Consider the following 19,433-nt stretch of genomic DNA (forward strand, 5'->3'; position numbering starts at 1 on the left):
AAGACAGCCTTCCTAAGTATGCTACTGACTGGTGGCAACGTGTTTAGACGCTGCCTAAGCACTGGCGCGGGTGTTGCGGGACATGGAGGTGAAATCGACTGGCATGAATAATAGGCGAACCCTCTATTCTCGCCAGTGCAGTTGGCCAGCACTGGACTGGCACAGAATAGTGTCTATACGATACCAGCGCTGGCGTGCCAGTGAGACTGGCGCCAGTTACTGGCATCGTGTAAATCACAGTAACACAGTAATGCCAGTTCGAATTTGAGATCACAAACACAAATATATACCAATAATTTGTTTGAGTTAGTATCTTTTCTAGGGAAAACAAAAAGAAACAAACGAAAAGCGTAAGTGGAAATATATGTTAAGTTTATAACGTAAAATGAAAGCCTAAAAACTGACAAAATATACTTTTAAGAACAACAAATAATACTTAAAGTTATACAAATATTTACTTTATTATTTACTTATACAAATTAAGTTCTTTTGACAGATTCCCCACTTGCTGGATGACCCAATGGCCTTTTCTTGCTTCCCCTTGACATGCCAATTTACCTTCGGTTTAATAAACGTTTTAAAAACTAGTTTCGTGTTCACTATATAAAAATAGATATATATGACAGTAAAATAAATTATGCGCGAACTAATATAAAAAAAGCAACTAAACCCTTTCTTTTTTTAAGAAAAAATTGATAATCAAAAAGAAAATATTAATGTTTTGGAAACATCGATGTATTTTGCGCATTGCTACAAGGTAGAACAACAAACAAAAACATAACTAAATACTTACTTGCAAATGTAATAAGTAATGTTCTTTTTGGCACTAACCACTCTCCAGTTAAAATTTGTCAAAAAACGTATTCTTTCATCCACTCTTTTGCATCAGTCTCATTTAATAAATTTGCTCTATATTTTCCTGCTGATATTTTGAAATATTTAAATTGAGATGGCAAATTTATTGTATCATCCATGGCGTCGAGAAATCAGTCACCTCGTGATTACAGGTAATGCACTTACACAATTAATACGATTATTACATTGTGTACGCGGATTTCGCACGTCTCACCTGATTTGCTTAAAATTTAAAATTGACCAATGGCGTGGGCCTAGGTGCCAAATACATGTACGGAATGTTTAAATGCATACAGTTTGAACCAACATCAAAACGACTTAACACAGGGTATAACTTAAAGCGCACTTTTAGCAAAGACAATTTCCAGAATATCTTATTACAATTAGCAAACTTTCCCGGAAACATAAAATGTTGGTAGCATTTCATGAATAAACTCTATCGTGTGATGTATTAAATTTACATTGTATTGGTAAGTAATTAAGTTTGACCTTTTCAAATATTCATTATTTAGAATGAAAATTTTGGCCATAAAATTTCAATAAATCCTTCAGTTTTCAACAGAACAATCCAGACATCACTTTAAACTGGTTAATTATAAACCGATAAGAGGCTCGTTTAAAGTCTTTACGGGCCAAGATATAAAGATAAAGGTAAGTTTAACAACATAATTTCCCTATATTTACCTAGACCTACTTAAGCCCTTCGATTTCGAGGCGAAATCACTTATTTAAGGATATGGAACACCCGGTAAACGTTGCGGCCATACCGGTACGTGTCGGGTTACATTCTTGCATGATGTTAATATGCAAAGGGCCAGGGCATGCGGTCATACTTCGTTACAAAATTGGCTCGATTTTCTGAAAAATAATGCAAATATCCAACGCGTGTGTTGATTTTCGTGTTATTTTAATAGAAGTGGAAGTTTTTTATTTAACAATTGCTTTATGACGTTCAAAATTTGTAGGTCTATTTATATTTTCTCGGTATGATTGTAACGACTTACGTCAAAGTCATTTATATGTATAGTTGCCGTCAAGGTTAATTTATTTTCTTTGATCTGAGCGGCAATTAGTCCGGACGTTTAAGAGTTTTTATGTGTTAAAGGTATACTTAACCGGTACCAATATTTGCAAGTAGCATTATTTTTGATTGAATACGACTCAGGTATCTATTAATCTAAGTATGAAGCACAAAAATTGTCTTTGCTTTAAAAATTTGATTGTAAAATATCCGTCTAATTAGACTAATGTTCAGACTTTATTTAGTTTCAAAACTGTAAACTTCACTGTATACTTCCATTTTGGTTGTGATTATAACCTTCTTTTCCTTGGGAGATTCTTGAGATCTCTTTTTTGGGTGCCATCTCCTATCGGAGGTTGAATATCATTTTTGTTATTTTTACTTTTTTTGCCGCTATTCTAAAGGGGACTATTGAGCTGACGGTAATCCCTTAACTTTCTCAACCATAAAACTCTTCTTCTACCAATGCTTCTTTTCCCTTTATCTTTCCTTGCATAATTAGTTTAAACTCATATCTCCGTCTTCTCATTATATGTCAGAGATATTGTAAATTTCTTGCTTTTATGGTGCTAATTACTTCATATTCTTTCCCAAATTCTATGTCATCCGCAAATCTTATGCGATTTATTACTGTTCCATGTATTATTATTCCTTCATCTTCAGATAGTAGTGTTTCTTCAAAAATTAATTTATTGTGTACATTAAAGATCAGGGATGACATACTACATCCCTATCTTAATGCATGCACTATTTTCCATTATGTCCATTTTGTACGAACTTTGTCCACTTTTATTTGGGCGGGTTGATTCCAGTAAAAATTTGTTATTATTCTTAAGCCTTTGTTAATGTTTTTTTGTTCTACGAATTTTGACTAGTCTTAAGCTTATAGAAGACCTTTTCGAACTCATCGTAACAGACATGCATAACATTCATGTCTGTGCTAATGCATTTAGTGCACACTATGCCTCTTTGATACTTAGTCAGTTTCTGAACCCATCCTGACTCTCATCAGTTCCTTCTTCTAGTTTCTTATTAATGCGTCCATGTATTACTTTTAAAAATACCTTGAGTCTGTGAGTTATTAAGGATATTGTTCTGGAATCTGATCCGGGCCTACTGCTTTCCTATATTAAAACTGTCATATTTTTTCTAATACTTCTCTATCTCTTCAGATAGTTTTTTTAACCGTTTTCCCTTTGGCTGTTTAATTTTATTTTTTATTTGCTTTTATATCTCTATATTTCATATCATTTCTGTTTTTGAACTATCCAAGAAATTCCAAGATTTCCTCTATCATCCATTGTTTTTTTGTTTGTTTTTGGTGTTAACCTTTTGACTTTTACTTATTGTTTTATATATCAGGGTTTCGGAGAATTCTTTCTTTTATATTTTTTAGTTCTTTGTTGATTTCCTCCGTCAAACGTTGTTTTGTTTTTGTGTCTCTTGGTCTGAGTTGAGTATATTCTGATTTTTTTTATTTGTTTTATTCTAATCCTAATTTTAGTTACTGCGCCATTATGGTCTGACTCTTTAGTGGCACTTGGGTATGTGCGTTTTTATATCTTTGTCTAATCAAGATAAAGTCAATTTGGTTTCCTGCGATCTCTCCCTCTTTATCTGCTGGCGATCTCCATGTCTGCGTTTAGGTAATTTGAACAATGTGTTTGGTATTACTAAATCGTTGTTTCGTAGAATTCAGTAGGCTTATCTCTCCTTTCATTCTTAACTTCCAGTTCATAACTACCTGTGCATTCTGTATCCCCCCTGTATATTTGCATTAAAGTCTCCCATTATAGTTGTCATAGTCATAGCAGATCTTGTGTATTAGCAGATTTTAGGGCATTATCTAAATCTTCATAAAAGCTTTCTATGTCCTTATGTGGTTTGTCAGTGGTTGGAGCATAAACTTGTATGATATTCACCTCTTTATTACCTGTGTTTAACTGGTTAATTATTTAAATTCTATATTAATTATTTAAATTCTATTTGAATATGGAGCCAAATTTATTACCGATTGGTTGATATCTTTGTTAAAAAATATGCCCATTCTATATCGGTGTGAATCGTGTTAAATTCCTGAATGGTATATGGTTTTATTGCCTGCCATTATCTTTCCGGCATCGGACCATTGTACGTCGCCAATGCCTGGTATATCTATATTTAGTCGATCCATTTCTTTGATTGCATTATGTATTTTTTCAAATTGATATAAACTCCTAACATTCCAAGTAGCTATATTGCAAGACTTTCGCAGATTTACGACCGAGGAGCCTTGAGAAGGCTGGATCTTAGTATCCTATTTCCATGATCACCAGAGTTTGTATTTAGATTCCTTGTGGCTATGATCATTAAATCTCTAATTAATTTTTGAGATAGAGGGTGACAAATGTTTATTTTTTTAAGTGTAATGTATGTTTGCCCCTTAAAAGTAAAAACAGCAATGCTCATTACTAGCTACTACTAGATATTAGAGCGATCTTAGTAATGCGACGTCTCTGGGCATGCATAAGGCCTTTTTAGTACAATTTTAATAAGTGACAAACAGTATATATTAATGAAAGTATATTTTGCAGCTCTTAAAAATTTGTACTAAAAACGTCTTGTGTGTGGTCAGAGGTTTCTCAACCAATATTCAATTTTCCCCATTATCAGAACTTTTGGAATAAAATTGAAACCTCTTCTTAGTTCTTAGTGATGCGAGACCTATTTATTTACTTATTTATTTTAATATACGGCAGAGCCAATTTACAAAAATAATATTAGAATTGCAAGAAAAGATATATCAAAATAAAATTTCATAAACCTAAATCAGAGCGAATAATCATTTCTAAAGCTACACCCAAATATAACAGAATATAAGGAAAGTAGATTAAAGTATACCATTAACTACGAAATATGTAATAATTACGAAAAATATTATTTAAATCCAATTGAAGTAGCTTAGCATGAAGATATCACCCAATGGGTTTTTACAGTTTAAAGTCACCAATAAACTTTGAATGTACAATTACATCACTTAAATTTCTTATGAACAAGTTATTAAAATGATGCGAACCCTGAAGATACTTCAATACCATTAGGAACTTGATTGTTTATCTCCAACTGGGTACGACCAAAGTCTCACCAAGGCCCATATCCCCAAACTTCCTAATCAGATGATCGTCACCAAACTTATCAAAGGCCTTTAGGAAGTCTGTATACACGCAGTATATCAACCTGTACAGACCCCTCAAAAGCACCAATAAAATCATACTGGTAAGTCAACAAGTTAGTCATCGTAGATCTGAAAAAATCACCCTGAGAAAAACCGTGCTGATGATCACTAAGCAATCGCTTAGAGTGCCATAAAAAATGTGTAGAAAACAACTTGTCAAACAGCTTAGGAATTACAGGTTTAATAACACACACCTCGATAGTTATAAATATCAATTGAATCACTATTTTTCTGAATTACTGTTAAAATATCTGCCTGTTGCCAAGCAAAGATTAAAAAGGTGATCCAAACCCTTACTGGTGGAATACCATCAGGGCCAAAAGAGTTTTGTGTTAGGCCCTAAAATTTCGTCAAATATATTTATCAAACAAAAAAGAATTGCAATTTAAATCTAGTGTAATAAGGGACCCTAAAATTCCATTAAAGGATAAAATGGTAAAAGAACTTTTAATCATTTGATAAATTCTACTGAAAACTTCTGCTACGTAACTCCTCTGATGATACATGAGGTCTTATTATTCAATTTTCATATAGAAATAAACGACACATATTTGGAGAACTTATTTTGTACTTTTTAAAAGTTTCTACTAAGGCCAGAGATCTCGCACCACCATTCAATTTTTTCAATTGAAATTGAAACGTTTTACTAATTCTTAGTGAAGCAAGGCTTTTCAAGGTCATGAATAAGCCGATTTTAGAAATTAAAAAATAAAGAAAAAACGTTTGTTTACCAAAAAAAAGGGTAACGGATATTTGACATAATCTAATTTGATAAAATAGGCAAATAGGAGGGCATCTCGCTTGTAGGAAAACCGTTCCAGAGTAAAACCTTAGCAAGGAATTACGCGTGATGCATTCTTGAAATACGGAATTTTACCTGATTTATTATATTGTACAATACAATAATTCACAGAATAAAAGAAAAAATTATAATTTTGAAAAAAAAATTGAAATATATCAGGGTAAGCAATACAAGCACAGGCTGGCAGCAAAACGTAAGGGGAAGAGGGGAAAAAGTAACAATATTAGAACTGTATAAAAATAGTGCATAAGTTAGTAATAGACATAAGTTTTTTTTAATAGCAAGATTTATTAGGTACTTAATTTGTATATTCCAAATCTTTATACTATAAATTTAAGAAATGACTGTAAAATTATATAAAAGCAGAAAATGATTAAAGAACTCTGAAAACTTCATTTTATGGAAAACTCCTGGTGCATAGCTCTTCTAGCCTAGCACATAACATAAGTTGAATACAATTTTAATAAATAACTGAGTGACAAATAGTACAAAATATTATTTATAGAGCTTATTTTGTACTTTTTAAAAAATATTATTAAATACGTCTTTGTGCGTGGCTAGAGGCCTTACTATACAATAGCACCCATTTTAAGAATTTCTGCATTTAAATTGAAGTCTAGTTAATTTAAGGTCTGTTGTCTTATTTATGCAATTTATTTTTTCAAATATTTCTAGTTTTATTTAAATTAGTTTGGATTCAAAACAAGATTTGTAACGAATATTCTTGAGCATATTTTGATTTTTGTTTGAACGGAATATTGCTATTACTTTTTTATATTTGGGACCTTTAAGTCAATCGACACCATTACTGGTTAATAAAATCCTTAATATAGATTTTTGTATGCATACACCTAAAGATTTTTTTTTGCGGCAGTTTAATAATATTAGGCCTATTTTAAATATTACTTAGCTCGTGAGTAATTATTTTGATTCATTGCTCACGGGTTTGGTTGTAATGGAAATTTTGTATTTTCTAAAAAAGAACAAGCCGAAAAGCCAAAAATTAATATAAATTGAGTAATAAAATTTAAAAAGATTTGTGTGTCCTGGAGTATGTTATGTAAGTGATTTTAGTGTCGGTATAAACGTTGTGGAAAAAGTATAGCAAAGTATAGTAAGCCTCCTGTCGCATCGTTGTGAGCTGTCCTTACAAGCTCATTGAATTATATGTTATTATTTTATATTTATAATTATATAATACCTGAACTGTATGGTCCATATTGTTAATGATTCTAATGACTCGTCCTGAGCTGGGTTTGATCGCGCCGCCTCCTGGTGGAGGCGCGTCGTTTTCAACTATGGAGGCTTTTCGACTGGTAGCTTTGCTCCAGCCCTGTCCCCCTGGAGCTGCGTACCAGATTCCGTTTTTCTTTCCATAACTTGCCGCCTGGAACAATTTTTAAATATTTATTGGATATTACTGAGAAATATGAAAATATTAAATGTTTGTTTTTTTTACGGTCTAGGATTTATAATTTGGTTTGTGGTTGGGTTGGATATGGAGGAAAGTGAAACTAAAATAATTATTAAAATAAGAATTTAATTATCATCTTTGCTCAAACTGATAAGATTGACTTTAATCAAACCTAAAATGTAAAAAAAGTTAAAATTTGTATTTTGAAATTATAATGGTTAATTTCTATAAATTTTTTATAGCATTTCTTGCATTTTTTTTAGTTTGTATTAAATGTTTCTCTTTGACCGGCCTATTATAATTTAGGTCGCAAATTTGTGGTGTTTTGTTTTGCGGAAATATCAAAATTCGTCATCGTTGAGAAATGTGTACAATTTTGAACAAAGTATATTTGAGCTGTCCAGTAGTGACATCTTCTGTAGCTCCCCCTGTACAAATCTTTGCTGGAGAAAAGTGTATTTTTTCATAAGGTCATTTTTATCTATTTCAGGCCGTTAAAGTATTTTTTTTTATGATTTTTTCCGGTACTAAACACAACTAGTTTCTGGTAATTCCCATGCAGTTGCAAGCTAGTTCAGGCACAGATGTAAATAGCTCCGCAGTGCGGATTTGCATCTGTGGTTCAGGTCTAGTCGGGTAGTTAAAATAACTTTTCTTCCCACCTAAGTTAATTTTTATGATTTTCCGGGAACAGAAATTATTGCTAATTTGTTCCAGTTACTTAAATTAATTTTCAGGTGCTCAAAGTCGCTTAAATTATTCCAAACATATAAAATAATTTCTGTGATGTTCCCAAATTTTCCCTTCTATGCTGGAAGAAGATCTGATATGTTCCAGAGACTTGAGTTAATTTTTTTTTTTCGTCATTTCTGATTTATTCCAGGCAGTTTGGTTTGAAACAGGGGCGCAATTTTTTTTTTAAACTTGAAATTATAATTGCAAATAGCTTTAACTACCTGAAAGACATTAACAAATTAATATAACTATTTTAAGAATAGAATAATACGTAAACTTTACTAAACTACCAAAATTCAAATAAAAAATTAATTTGTATTATTTTTAGTGTGATTTATAAATATTTAGTATAATTTATTTTATTTTACAAAAATATTTTTAAAAAATATAATACGTTTATAAACATATGTAGTTGTCCAATAAAAATATCAAAATCTTTTTTAACATATATAAAAGAATATATATTTTTTGATAGGTTTGTCAAAATAAACAAAATAAATAGAAAAAGTAAAGTAAAGTTATTTTTAATATTTTTTGTTCATATTCTATATAATTTAAGAAGATGTAAGTATATACTTTATAATTATTTAAAAGAAAGTAATTATAATTTTTAACCTTTATTATTTATGAAATTACTTATAATTAAGATCCTCAAAATAAACCATTTACTGCTTAAACATTTTCCTATAAATAATTTTATAAATTGAATTTATGAAATTATTTCCAATGTATTTTAGACTCCTTTTTTTTATTGTTTTTTAGACATTTGAAGTATGTAAAAATATATTTTTGTTTTAATTCAAGAATTTGCAATTATTTAATATTTTGTATTTTATGAAAAAAAACGTTCTCGTGTGTTTTTGTGCAACTTGATATTTATGCACAAATTATTATTGAGTTGCTATTGTTCAATTGTGAGGTACTTTATTAAAAAATATACCTAATACCCAAGACGGGTTTTCGCCTTTGTCTCTCTCTTTACACCTTTAGCGACCAAGTTTAGGTCCATAATCCCTAATAACCCAAAAACGGGTCTCTATCTTTACACTCTTAGTGATCTAGTGAAGATCCGTAAATGCTCTTATACTCAGAACCCAATTGAAGCCTATCTTTATGAGTATAAATGTTTCTAGTTATGACTTCGGTCGTCGGGTGTTGATACAATTAAGTTACTGAATCCATTGTGATTAGAATTTAAGTAATTAGCTAGTAAGAAGTGAGTGAAGTTACCTGCTAAGAAGTAAGCATTAGTGTAAATAAGGTTAAGTATACGTAAAGACAGCAAAAGTAATCTATTGTTTACAGCTGTCCTACTGAACAACTGTTCCATTCTCCCATGTTTTGATCTAATAAATGAGCATATTTTATATTATACAAGTTTGTTTCATTTATTGAGTTAAAGGGTTCAGCGCCATATAAGCTATAATCCTTCGATGATAAAAACCAAGTAAATACAATCCACTAGTACTCTCCAGTGAAATGAGAAAATAGCCATAGGGCAGTTTTCTTCCGACTAACAAACTAACTTCAAAATCCGCGTAGAAATCATAAAAAAAGATTTAGAAACAATAAAGAAAAGGTTAGTTTTAGTCACAGTTATAAAAATATCTTCTACAATTGAAGGAAAACAGATAATTTTTGCATATAGTTGAAACAACCTGTAGTTAAATCAAAAGTTTAACTACAGGAGAGGATTAGGACAGAATCTAAACTTTTTTCCTTAAATTCACCTATGGATTCGAACCTTCAACATCGGGCCGACAAATATAATGAGGGCCATGAACTTTCCTGACCATGACCAACATATTAACATGCCTTAGACTGGCGCGCACAATTTTCTAATTTCGAAATTGTACTTTAACACCAAAAACAATTGTTTCAACGGTGCTTTTTGTAGAGTTTTCGTGAATTTATAATACACAGAATTCAGTTTTCAAAGAAATCACTTAGTCTAATATTCTAAGTATTTTACCTATTATTTAAACGTAAAATAAAAATAATTACAATGTATAGAAATAGTAATAAATAAGTCAAAGGATTACACGTGTTTCGCCGATACTAGGCATCATCATATCCACTGTAAAAAGAAACAGAAACAGTAAGCTTCTTATACACTGCTTCTTCTTTAGTTTATTTCATTACTATTTAATGTAAGCCGGTCTCTTTGAGAAAAGATGGACTATTTCTTGGAATGTATAGAAATATTTTTATATTCCTAGATTTTGGGCATGTGCGTTGACGTATTTTGTTAATTGTATTTTCTCTCTTCTTTATTTAATTTTATTCAATTTATGATTTAAAACACATTTAGCAGATTAAAAAAAATACATTAAGCATAATTTCTACTTATTTAAATTATGGCTTATAGCTGTCCTTACTATATTTGGAACTGTCACTTAAAATGTTATAAATTAACGTCAAAGAACTTATTTCATTTCCTGAAAGCAGTAAACATTAAGCTGTTTAGTAAGGTGTCATTTATACCCATTTAAGTTATGCATAATATAACTGACAATTTCTTACCATATTAGGTACTGTCACAACAGCAAAAGGAGTGTCTTCACCAAACTCAAAATCCAACATTTGACTATAAAATGTTTAAATCACAACACTTGGGAATCTATAGAGTATATAGCTATTAGTAGTTAAAAAAATATATTAAATTAAAGCTATAATATCTTTTTAAATTAAATTAAGGCCTAAAAATAAAACTATAGTTCTAAAGAAAATTAAAAGTTAAAAAGAAAATCTTATAGGCAAATTTAAAAACCCTAAATTATAGTATATTATTAAAATAAAAATTGCAAAAAAACATTATAACTAATTATTAGGTTTATTTAAAAATATTATTAATATTGTTTGACACTTAACTAGAAAGTAGCGCGAAAACACTCAAAAATTGTCTTGGAATTCACAACACAGCTACGAAAGCTGACGGGCCGCGTCGTCGCGACCTGTGAAGCTAAGAACAGCTTCGGATTGCGGTTTCCCCCCACGTTGTGATATGGGGTGGGGAGGGGGCCAATAAATGACCCCAAAACGGAAAGTGGGGGGAGGTACAGCCGTCGAAATGATTTGTGCTAATGAGAGGCCGGCTTTGGCGGTGGTTGGGGGGGCAGCGTCAAGGTCAAATATGAAGGGCCGCCGACGGCATGCGGCACGCGCTTCTGCCGGACTTTGATTGCATGATTGTCCGGTTTCTCTAGACGACAGTGGTGTAGTAGGTATAGAGGTATTTTATTTATTAGTTTATTTGGAAAATACAGCATAACTGTACCGTATCCCTACCATATTTATTAAATCTATGTATCTTTTACAAAAAAAATATATTAATCAATTAATCTGGTAAATTTCGGTACATTGGATTTAAAATAAATATAAATAGCAGTGGCTTAATACCTTTGCAAATACCTTGCTGCTGTTTAAATAAAAAGTATTAATTATAAAAATTACCAAATACACTCAACTAATCACCTGATCACCAGAATATGATGCTGTAAAAAAACCTCATATTCTGGTGATCTATATTGTCTACTGAATTCTATATTGTCTACCAATGTGAATGTAAACACCTCATTCTCAGTTTTTAATTATTTTTTAAATATGTATACTAGTTTTCCGTTTTTTCTGTTATTTTAAACCTCGATTTGAAGATGCTCTAACAGACCGAAAGCGCTTAGCAGATTATAATAATTAAAAATTACAAAATAAAAATAGTACAAAATAAATACAGCACATAGATGACTAAATACCCGCATATGCAATAATTAAGGAATTTTTAATAATAATTTTTAACTAATAATGACCTAAATATGGTTTTTCCGCATATAATGCATTCTAAAATTTCAGACCATTATCCTACTATATTATCCATGCAACTTTACAAACTAAATCGACTAAGCGGTATTCAAAAAGAATTTATCTCATACGAAAAATTTTATTAGAAACTATATATTTTCAACCTATATACTGCAATAGATATAAAATGTATAAACGAAATTAATATTCTCGTTAAGAAAGCAAAAGAAAAATATTAATAAGAAAAGGTTACAAAAATTAAAAATAACAGCAAACATTATCATCACCCGCTTTTGACAAGACTGGAAGAAATAGGTATTTGGGGTCCAGTACTGCCTCTCTTGGAGAGTTACCTTTATCAAAGAAAGCAAAAAGTACACATTGATAATAAAACCAGTTCATTATTGTAATTAAATTTGGAGTACCTCAGGGAACAGTGTTTTTTTGTTGTGAAATAGAACAAAAAATTCATTTTAATCTCAGAAAAATTGTACACCGGTTTGATCTGAATCTAGTTACAGTGAATTTAAAAACGACAGTTTACGTTCCATTCGCAAATAATGTTTCCACTTTATCTGAGAATACAACAAGAATTTAAGAATCATTGAAGACAGACAGACACCTACGGTGAAACATATATATTCAAATCTTAATAAAAAATTAAGTTCACTTTTCTACTTTTTTCTTATATATTGTCTAAAATTACAGATGTGCATACTCTAAGATCAGTGTACTTTGCTCTCGTAGAGTCAGATCTTTTATACGGAATGGAGAGGCACTTATCACAACTCCACAAAATCACTTATTATTGCGCAAAAAAGAATAATTAAACTAATTTACCATCTTGATATTCGTTCTGACATATGACCACTCAAATCCTTCAAAAAAGAGATGTCTTACAAGGCCTCATTCTTACAACTTACAAAAAAAAAAGAATTCCTAAATCTACCAAATAATAAAGGAAATACAAGAGCAAATAGTATTAACTAAATTAAAATTCACCATACATACAAAAGAATAGTGTTATAATTACGTAAAAAAACTTTTAAGAGAGTTTAAGTAATCTAGTTTCGAAGTAGTTAAGGGCTAAGAAATTGGATGTACTTGCTCGATTCTTGTTTTTCTATTTACGCAGCTTTTATTTGTTTTGTTTGTCGTCAAAGTTTTAGCGAATAGCTTAGATAGGTTATTTAGTATATATCTATTTTAACGTATTTTTTATGTCTTTTTTTTAATTAGGATTTTTTTTGGATAGATTGTAACTTTTTGTAAATATGTTATGATTGTGTATTAGTTTTATAATAAGTTATAATAAGTCGAATAAAGCATGATATGTATGTAATGTCACACATGGGAGACTAAAACATGAGCCTTTATGCCTTAAATACTTACCTTTACTACCTCACCTTTACTATTGTTGCGCAAAATTATGTTAAAATTAATTACTTTATTTTCTGCCGTATATTCATACAGCAATTTTAAGTATTGTGCTTTATTTATATGTATGTTGAATAAGCGGTTATTGAATTGAATTAAATTGAGTTACATTTTTTTATTGAGCAAGGCATATAGTATTAGTTCTATATACCGATAGTCAAAATATTTCTTAATATATAAAATGTATACACTAATTACCGAATCATTGATGCCAATCTTAGAGCTTGTGACTCAGAATTGATGACAATGACAACACATAAATATCGAAATTGTATAGCTTTTTTGACCATTTTATTTGAATCTTTGACTTGTATGGGATAAAAAGAATGACAATTTGCCATGATAATTAAAAACGCAATATAACTAGCTTTATTAAAATTTACGTAAATGTGTTTAACCATATTTAGATATGATGGAGACCAGCAATAATATGTTGCCTTACTTCATACTCCATGACTACTGAGAAAATTATGCTGGTGTCATCTGTTGAAGATATAATAGTTCAGTTTTCTAGTTTTAAAGTAGCTAAACTATTTATATAAATCAAAAACGATATTGGACCGAAATTATGATGTTTAATGCATTACTTAATGTATCTTATACTTTTGTATATTGTACTTTTCCATGAAAATAGCTTTTAAAGACATCCAACACAGGACCCCTAACCCCATTTCTCTTCAGAATATCCAAAAGTAGGAAGTGGAGCACGCTATTAAATGCCTTCACCAGGTCCAGAGTCCTATACATTTTTCATTATTATCAAATTTATTAATGATTTGCTTTATCAAGCGATGGAGGGCATTTGATGTATTCAATTAAGAATCCATACTGATTTGTTGACAAGACTGAGTTTGATTGTGAAAAGTCCAAAAGTCTGCACGCTAATTTTATTTGAATTGGTAACCTTGGTTCGATCGCTTGACTTATATAAGAGTATAGGGGTAGTTACCGATATTTAAATTAATCTGGAAATGGCCTACATTTAAAAATTAGGATTATTATTTTATGAACCAGACTGTTAACTAACTGTAAGTGTTTATTTTTTGCCATCTTTACAGTAATTCTGTGAATACCAAGGCTGTCTTGCCTTTAAAACTACAAATTTTTTGAAGTATTTCGATATAATGACGTTACCTGATTACTAGCTAGTTTGTGCTTATTATTAGGTTCCGGTATTTGAACTAACATATTTACCCTAACATTGATCAAGAAATTATTGCAAAAATTTGTTAACGATTTTAAGCCTGTAAATGAACTCGATTTACTTACTTAAAATGGGTGCCGATGTGTTATACTTTTCGTGTTGAATGTTGTTTGCGGTGTCTGATATGAGTTTATATATATATTTTGAAGATTGTGCCCCGCTGTGTCAATCTTATTTTTATCATAGTTATTTTTATATTTTTCAATTAGTCTTATAAGATTATTTTTATATGTTTTATACCTTTCGTTGTGTTTCTTAATAAAGTTTTGTAGTAATTTTGCGCTCATTTTATCTCTATTTTTTATACTCAAAATTAAACCATTTGTATGTAATTCAGCGTTGATGCTTTTTGTTTTTCGACACATTATTTACCAGTCAGTGATCAATCACTTTTATAACAGTCTAGTTTTGCAAATAATTTTTTTACTATGACAAACGTCTAATAATTTGAGACATACGGATATTTGCTTCGACTTTAGTCTCTACAAATATACTACGTATAAATTTAATGTTTTGTTAACTGTCTTAATTTTTTTTGTACTTCTATATTGTTTCTTGAATCAATTAATTAATTTTTTCGAAAAAGTTTTATTTTTTCTGAAATTAAATCACTAAAGGATTCCCTTTTAAAAATAGACATTGGCGTGTTTTTTCTTTTGTTTTAACGTCTTTCCTTTTGTATTAAAACACATAATGACTGGCAGATTGTTTTTTAAATAATCTGCAAGACGGTCAGCTTTTATATTATTGATTCACCTTGGCGTTTTGATACTTAATTACTTGAGGGTTCATGGGAAATGAAAATATATGCTTTAATGTCTCATTTGTCCTTTTATTGAAAAATTAGTTTTTATGGGGTGTCTATGCCACAATTCTGGCTCTAATAAAAGATTCTAGAACATTTATATCAATTGCTAAGACAGTCAACCCTGAAATTTTTATTAAAGTGTAATTTATGTTCAATTATGTTATACGTATATAGAATTGTGTAAATAATATTTGCAATAACAAAAATTACAATGACAAAACTATCAACAAGATCACATTGGAGTCCGGCACAGTCTTAAGAGGCAGTAAAAATATATCAGGACATTTTAATGAGTGAAAAATTGGCAAACTTCAACTTCTTTACCTTATAATACATAAGAGTCAAATATTATTCAAAATACTGCGTGTGACGGTATAAGATCCGAAATTTTGCAATTTCGAAAAAATTAAATATCAAAACCTTTTGCGTATATATTAAATATTGGTTTTAAAAGAGAATTTTTTCTAGATTGCCTTAAAATAGCAACAGTTAGACCTAAACATCAAAACGACTTAAAAGAAAATGTAAGTAACTTTATATTTATTGCACTTTTAATTAATATTGTCAAGGTTTTTAGAACAAAGTATTCAGCCTTGTCCAATAAAGATCCACTGCTACTTTAAAATTAACATCTGATTTGCAAGATGCTTTGCACAATTCAAGCCTTCGCTTTATTCATCATTCTCTAGAAGGCATTTGTTGACCATAGGATCTTACTGGAAAAACTTAAAAATTATGGCATTCAAGAACCTGTTTATAGATTAATTACGAGCTACCTAAGTAATAGAAAACACTCGGTTCAGATTAACAATGTACAAAGTTCGTTTTTAACTATTACTTGTGGCTCAGGAAATGGTTTTGAGCGCACTCGTGTTTATTTTATGTGGATGGTCTTCTAAAACTCATCCTACAAAGACAAATTGTTAGCTGTGCTGACGACACTGACATTCTCTACTCGAGCGACTCGTGGGCAACATTAAAACAGTAAGTTTGAAAAGAATAAAATCTCTAAATTCCTCAAAAACCAAATATCTGCCATTTTCTTCCTATACTTCAGGATCACTAAAAATTGGATCTTATATTAATTATGATAACAAAGCTATTGCAGAGACTAAGTCAATACGTATTCCACAGAGATTTAAACTGGAATTTATATACAGCAGAAGTAACTCAAAAACTAAGAACTTTGATTTCAAATATTTAAGAAACTCAAGAAATTTTTAGACTATAAGTACTTGATATATTTAATTTTCCATAACACAGTCTGATTTATTTATCCGATTATGGATTTCGAAAAAATATTTTTTGTCTTTCTGGAATTTATGTGTAGCAGATATAAGAAAAAAATTAAAAAGGCGTCATTTTACGTATTTTTTTGCATTGCAAGGCGTATTTTTTAAGATTATTAATATTTCTGGAGTAATTTGATATTGATTTCAGGAATTTGACACCCTTTTTTCATTCAAACACTGTAAATGTTATTTCTCGATTGATGTAAAAAACCTTCGAATTAATTTTTAATTTTATTTTAGGATTTTTAAGTCTTTTTTCATTAGACTTCATTTCTTAGGTTTTCCAGGTTTCAAGACAAGTGTTTTCACGTTTTCGAAATGATATTTTTTATTTTTACGAATTGGACGTAATTTCTAGAGTAATTTTATATATCTTACAGGAATCAGGGATAATTTTTTTATATATGCCAGGCACTGCAAATATAGTTTTTGCGCTATTTTTTGTTTTAATCGATATTCCTGATATTTGACACACATATAGTTTTTATTTTTTGCAGAGATTTTATTCAATTTTTAAATTTTCCAGGGGTTTGAAGTTGTTCATTCCAAACCATTGTATTTAACGTAACTTTTTATGACTTCAATAGTTTTTGTTGGACAAATTTCTTTATAAGGAAAAGTCCCTATTGTTTAACTCTTCCTTACATCAATTGTCAATAGTTTAAGTTAGATGAAAATAAACGTATAACGACAACTATATATGTAGGACAGAGAGTGATATATGTAATATGTATATTTCTTAAAAGAATCCCAAAATAAGCAGCTGGAATATTTTTTGGTTTATAGGTGAGACTCACTTTTTTTTTAACAAAACAGAGTTAAGTGGCCCTCACACGATCAGTATTACTAACAGTATTTCGAAATACTGACAATAGTACTGATCGTATGAGGGCAAATACTGATGGACTTTCAGTATACTGATAATACTTTCGTGGTCCTAAAAGTATTTAGGCGGAGTCAAAATACTGATGAAAATATTGATCGTCCGAGCGCAGTAAAGTAAAGTAATTCAGTATTTCAAGTGAAGTCATCGAGGCATCATGGAATCGATGCAGTCTCCAGTAGGGTCACCTTCATCCAGCATATCTTCTGAAGAAGAAGAAACAAGAAAATCAACATTAAAGAGGTTTATTGCAGCTTATAAATCAATGCCAGAGTTGTGGTATATCACATTGAAAGAGTATTCCGATCGAGACAAAAAAGACGCGGATACGAAGCTTTGCTTCAAATTTATGTACGTTTAAAGGCACAAGCCACTACTGAAGATGTGAAAAAGCAAATTAATACACTACGTATTAACTACAGGAAGGAATTGAAGAAAATAAAAGACTCTAAGCGCACTGGTAGTAGTGCTGAAAGTGTGTATGAATCCAGTTCGTGGATATTTTTTGAACTCAGTTTTTAGCAGATGTTGAAATTCCGGAGAAAGGAAGAAGCTCAATAAAATAAAATGAGGTAAGTAAATAGTGTTTTATTGGAACAGGAAAGTTACATTTTACATTTTTTAAACAAACCAAAATACCTATTTCGATTAAATTAAATTCAATATTTTTCTTTGCCAATCCACTTGCACCTCTTTATTTAAGTAGTTCCTAAAGCGTTCCCTAACTTGCTTAGCGTTTTTTGATGCATTTCGATATGATCCTAAACAAAGCCCATTCAATGTATGTTCGGATCTGTCTGTGCCAATAACGACGTCCCCTGTTTCCTTGTTTTCTACATTTAATATGTTATTATAATAATTATTTGTATTTGCTGTTTTCATTAAAAAATTGTGTAGATACAGCCAGGCTAAAACAACAACGGTGGCCTTTTCAGGTGATTATAGCTTTAAGGAAATATTTCGTCGGTATTTGGCAGTTTTCAGGCATCAGGAATATTCAACCGATTGTTTTGGAACATTTCCCAAAAATCGGTATTGTAAAGAACTCCTCCATCCGATACCCGTCCATTAGTGCCAACATCAACCATTATAAAATTATAATTAGCATCTACAATCGCCATCAAAACGATGCTGTGGGTGCCCTTGTAATTATAGTTCCTTGATCCGGAATTCACTGGTTTAATAATGTGAACGTGTTTTCCGTCTATTGCCCCAAGGCAGTTCCAAAATTGCCACTTTGCCCCAAAGTCCTTTGCTATTTTCTCCCATTCGTCTTCGGTTAATGGTATCTAAAAAAACAAAGCATTTAATTCATTGATCTGTTTCCTATTGTTTCAGCGTTCTGAAGGCATGCAACAAAAAGAAGGCACTGATTGAACTGAGAAAGCAACAAAAGGAAAGCTACTGGAAACCAGGATAAGCAGCTATTATCCATGGCGCGTGAAGATCTAACTAAAGACGATGAATATCCCATTGGAAAAATTTGGAAAGCAAAGTTGAAAAGTCTCATTGACCCACAACAACGAAGGTTGGCGGAGAAATACATAAATGATATTCTTTTTGAGGCGGAACAGGGCACCTTAACCAAAAGCTCCGTCAAAATAAATTGTGACGAAGCAAATTTTGTTGATGTATATTCAAGAGCACCATCAGTTCAAAGTTTATCATCCGCAAGTTGCAACTATAGTTACACTTCAACGCCCATGTTCTCTCCACCAATGCCATTGGATGAAGCACACAACGTTAGTCAAAATCGACAATATTTAGAGCTTCAAAATGTATCCCAAAATCATCAACAAGCCCTTCAAACAGAACACACACCACAATCACCAACAGACCTTCCTACTATACAGACATATTTAAGTTCATTTAAATAAATTGTAATAACTTCTAATGTAAAATAAAATAATAAAAAAACATATTTGTTTTATGTAAAAATAATGTTTACTTACTTTGATGTAGTCTGCCAA

General features: G+C 30.8%; 1 protein-coding gene across 7 annotated transcripts in view; it reads right to left on the minus strand.

Annotated features, from left to right (window-relative positions):
• Window positions 1-19,433, minus strand: part of LOC126742074 (echinoderm microtubule-associated protein-like CG42247) — a 101,966-nt gene that overhangs the window by 18,363 nt on the left and 64,170 nt on the right. For 6 of the 7 annotated variants that reach the window (XM_050448607.1, XM_050448611.1, XM_050448608.1 and 3 more), the window contains one exon: window positions 7,094-7,279. In XM_050448607.1, the coding sequence (XP_050304564.1) occupies window positions 7,094-7,279 (186 nt within the window). Of the gene's footprint in view, window positions 1-7,093; window positions 7,280-10,564; window positions 10,662-10,912; window positions 10,965-19,433 lie in introns of those variants that run through there. The other variant, XM_050448612.1, reaches the window with a different exon arrangement.

Source organism: Anthonomus grandis, chromosome 11 (genome assembly GCF_022605725.1).
Source record: "Anthonomus grandis grandis chromosome 11, icAntGran1.3, whole genome shotgun sequence".
NCBI classification, from domain to species: Eukaryota; Metazoa; Arthropoda; class Insecta; order Coleoptera; family Curculionidae; genus Anthonomus; species Anthonomus grandis.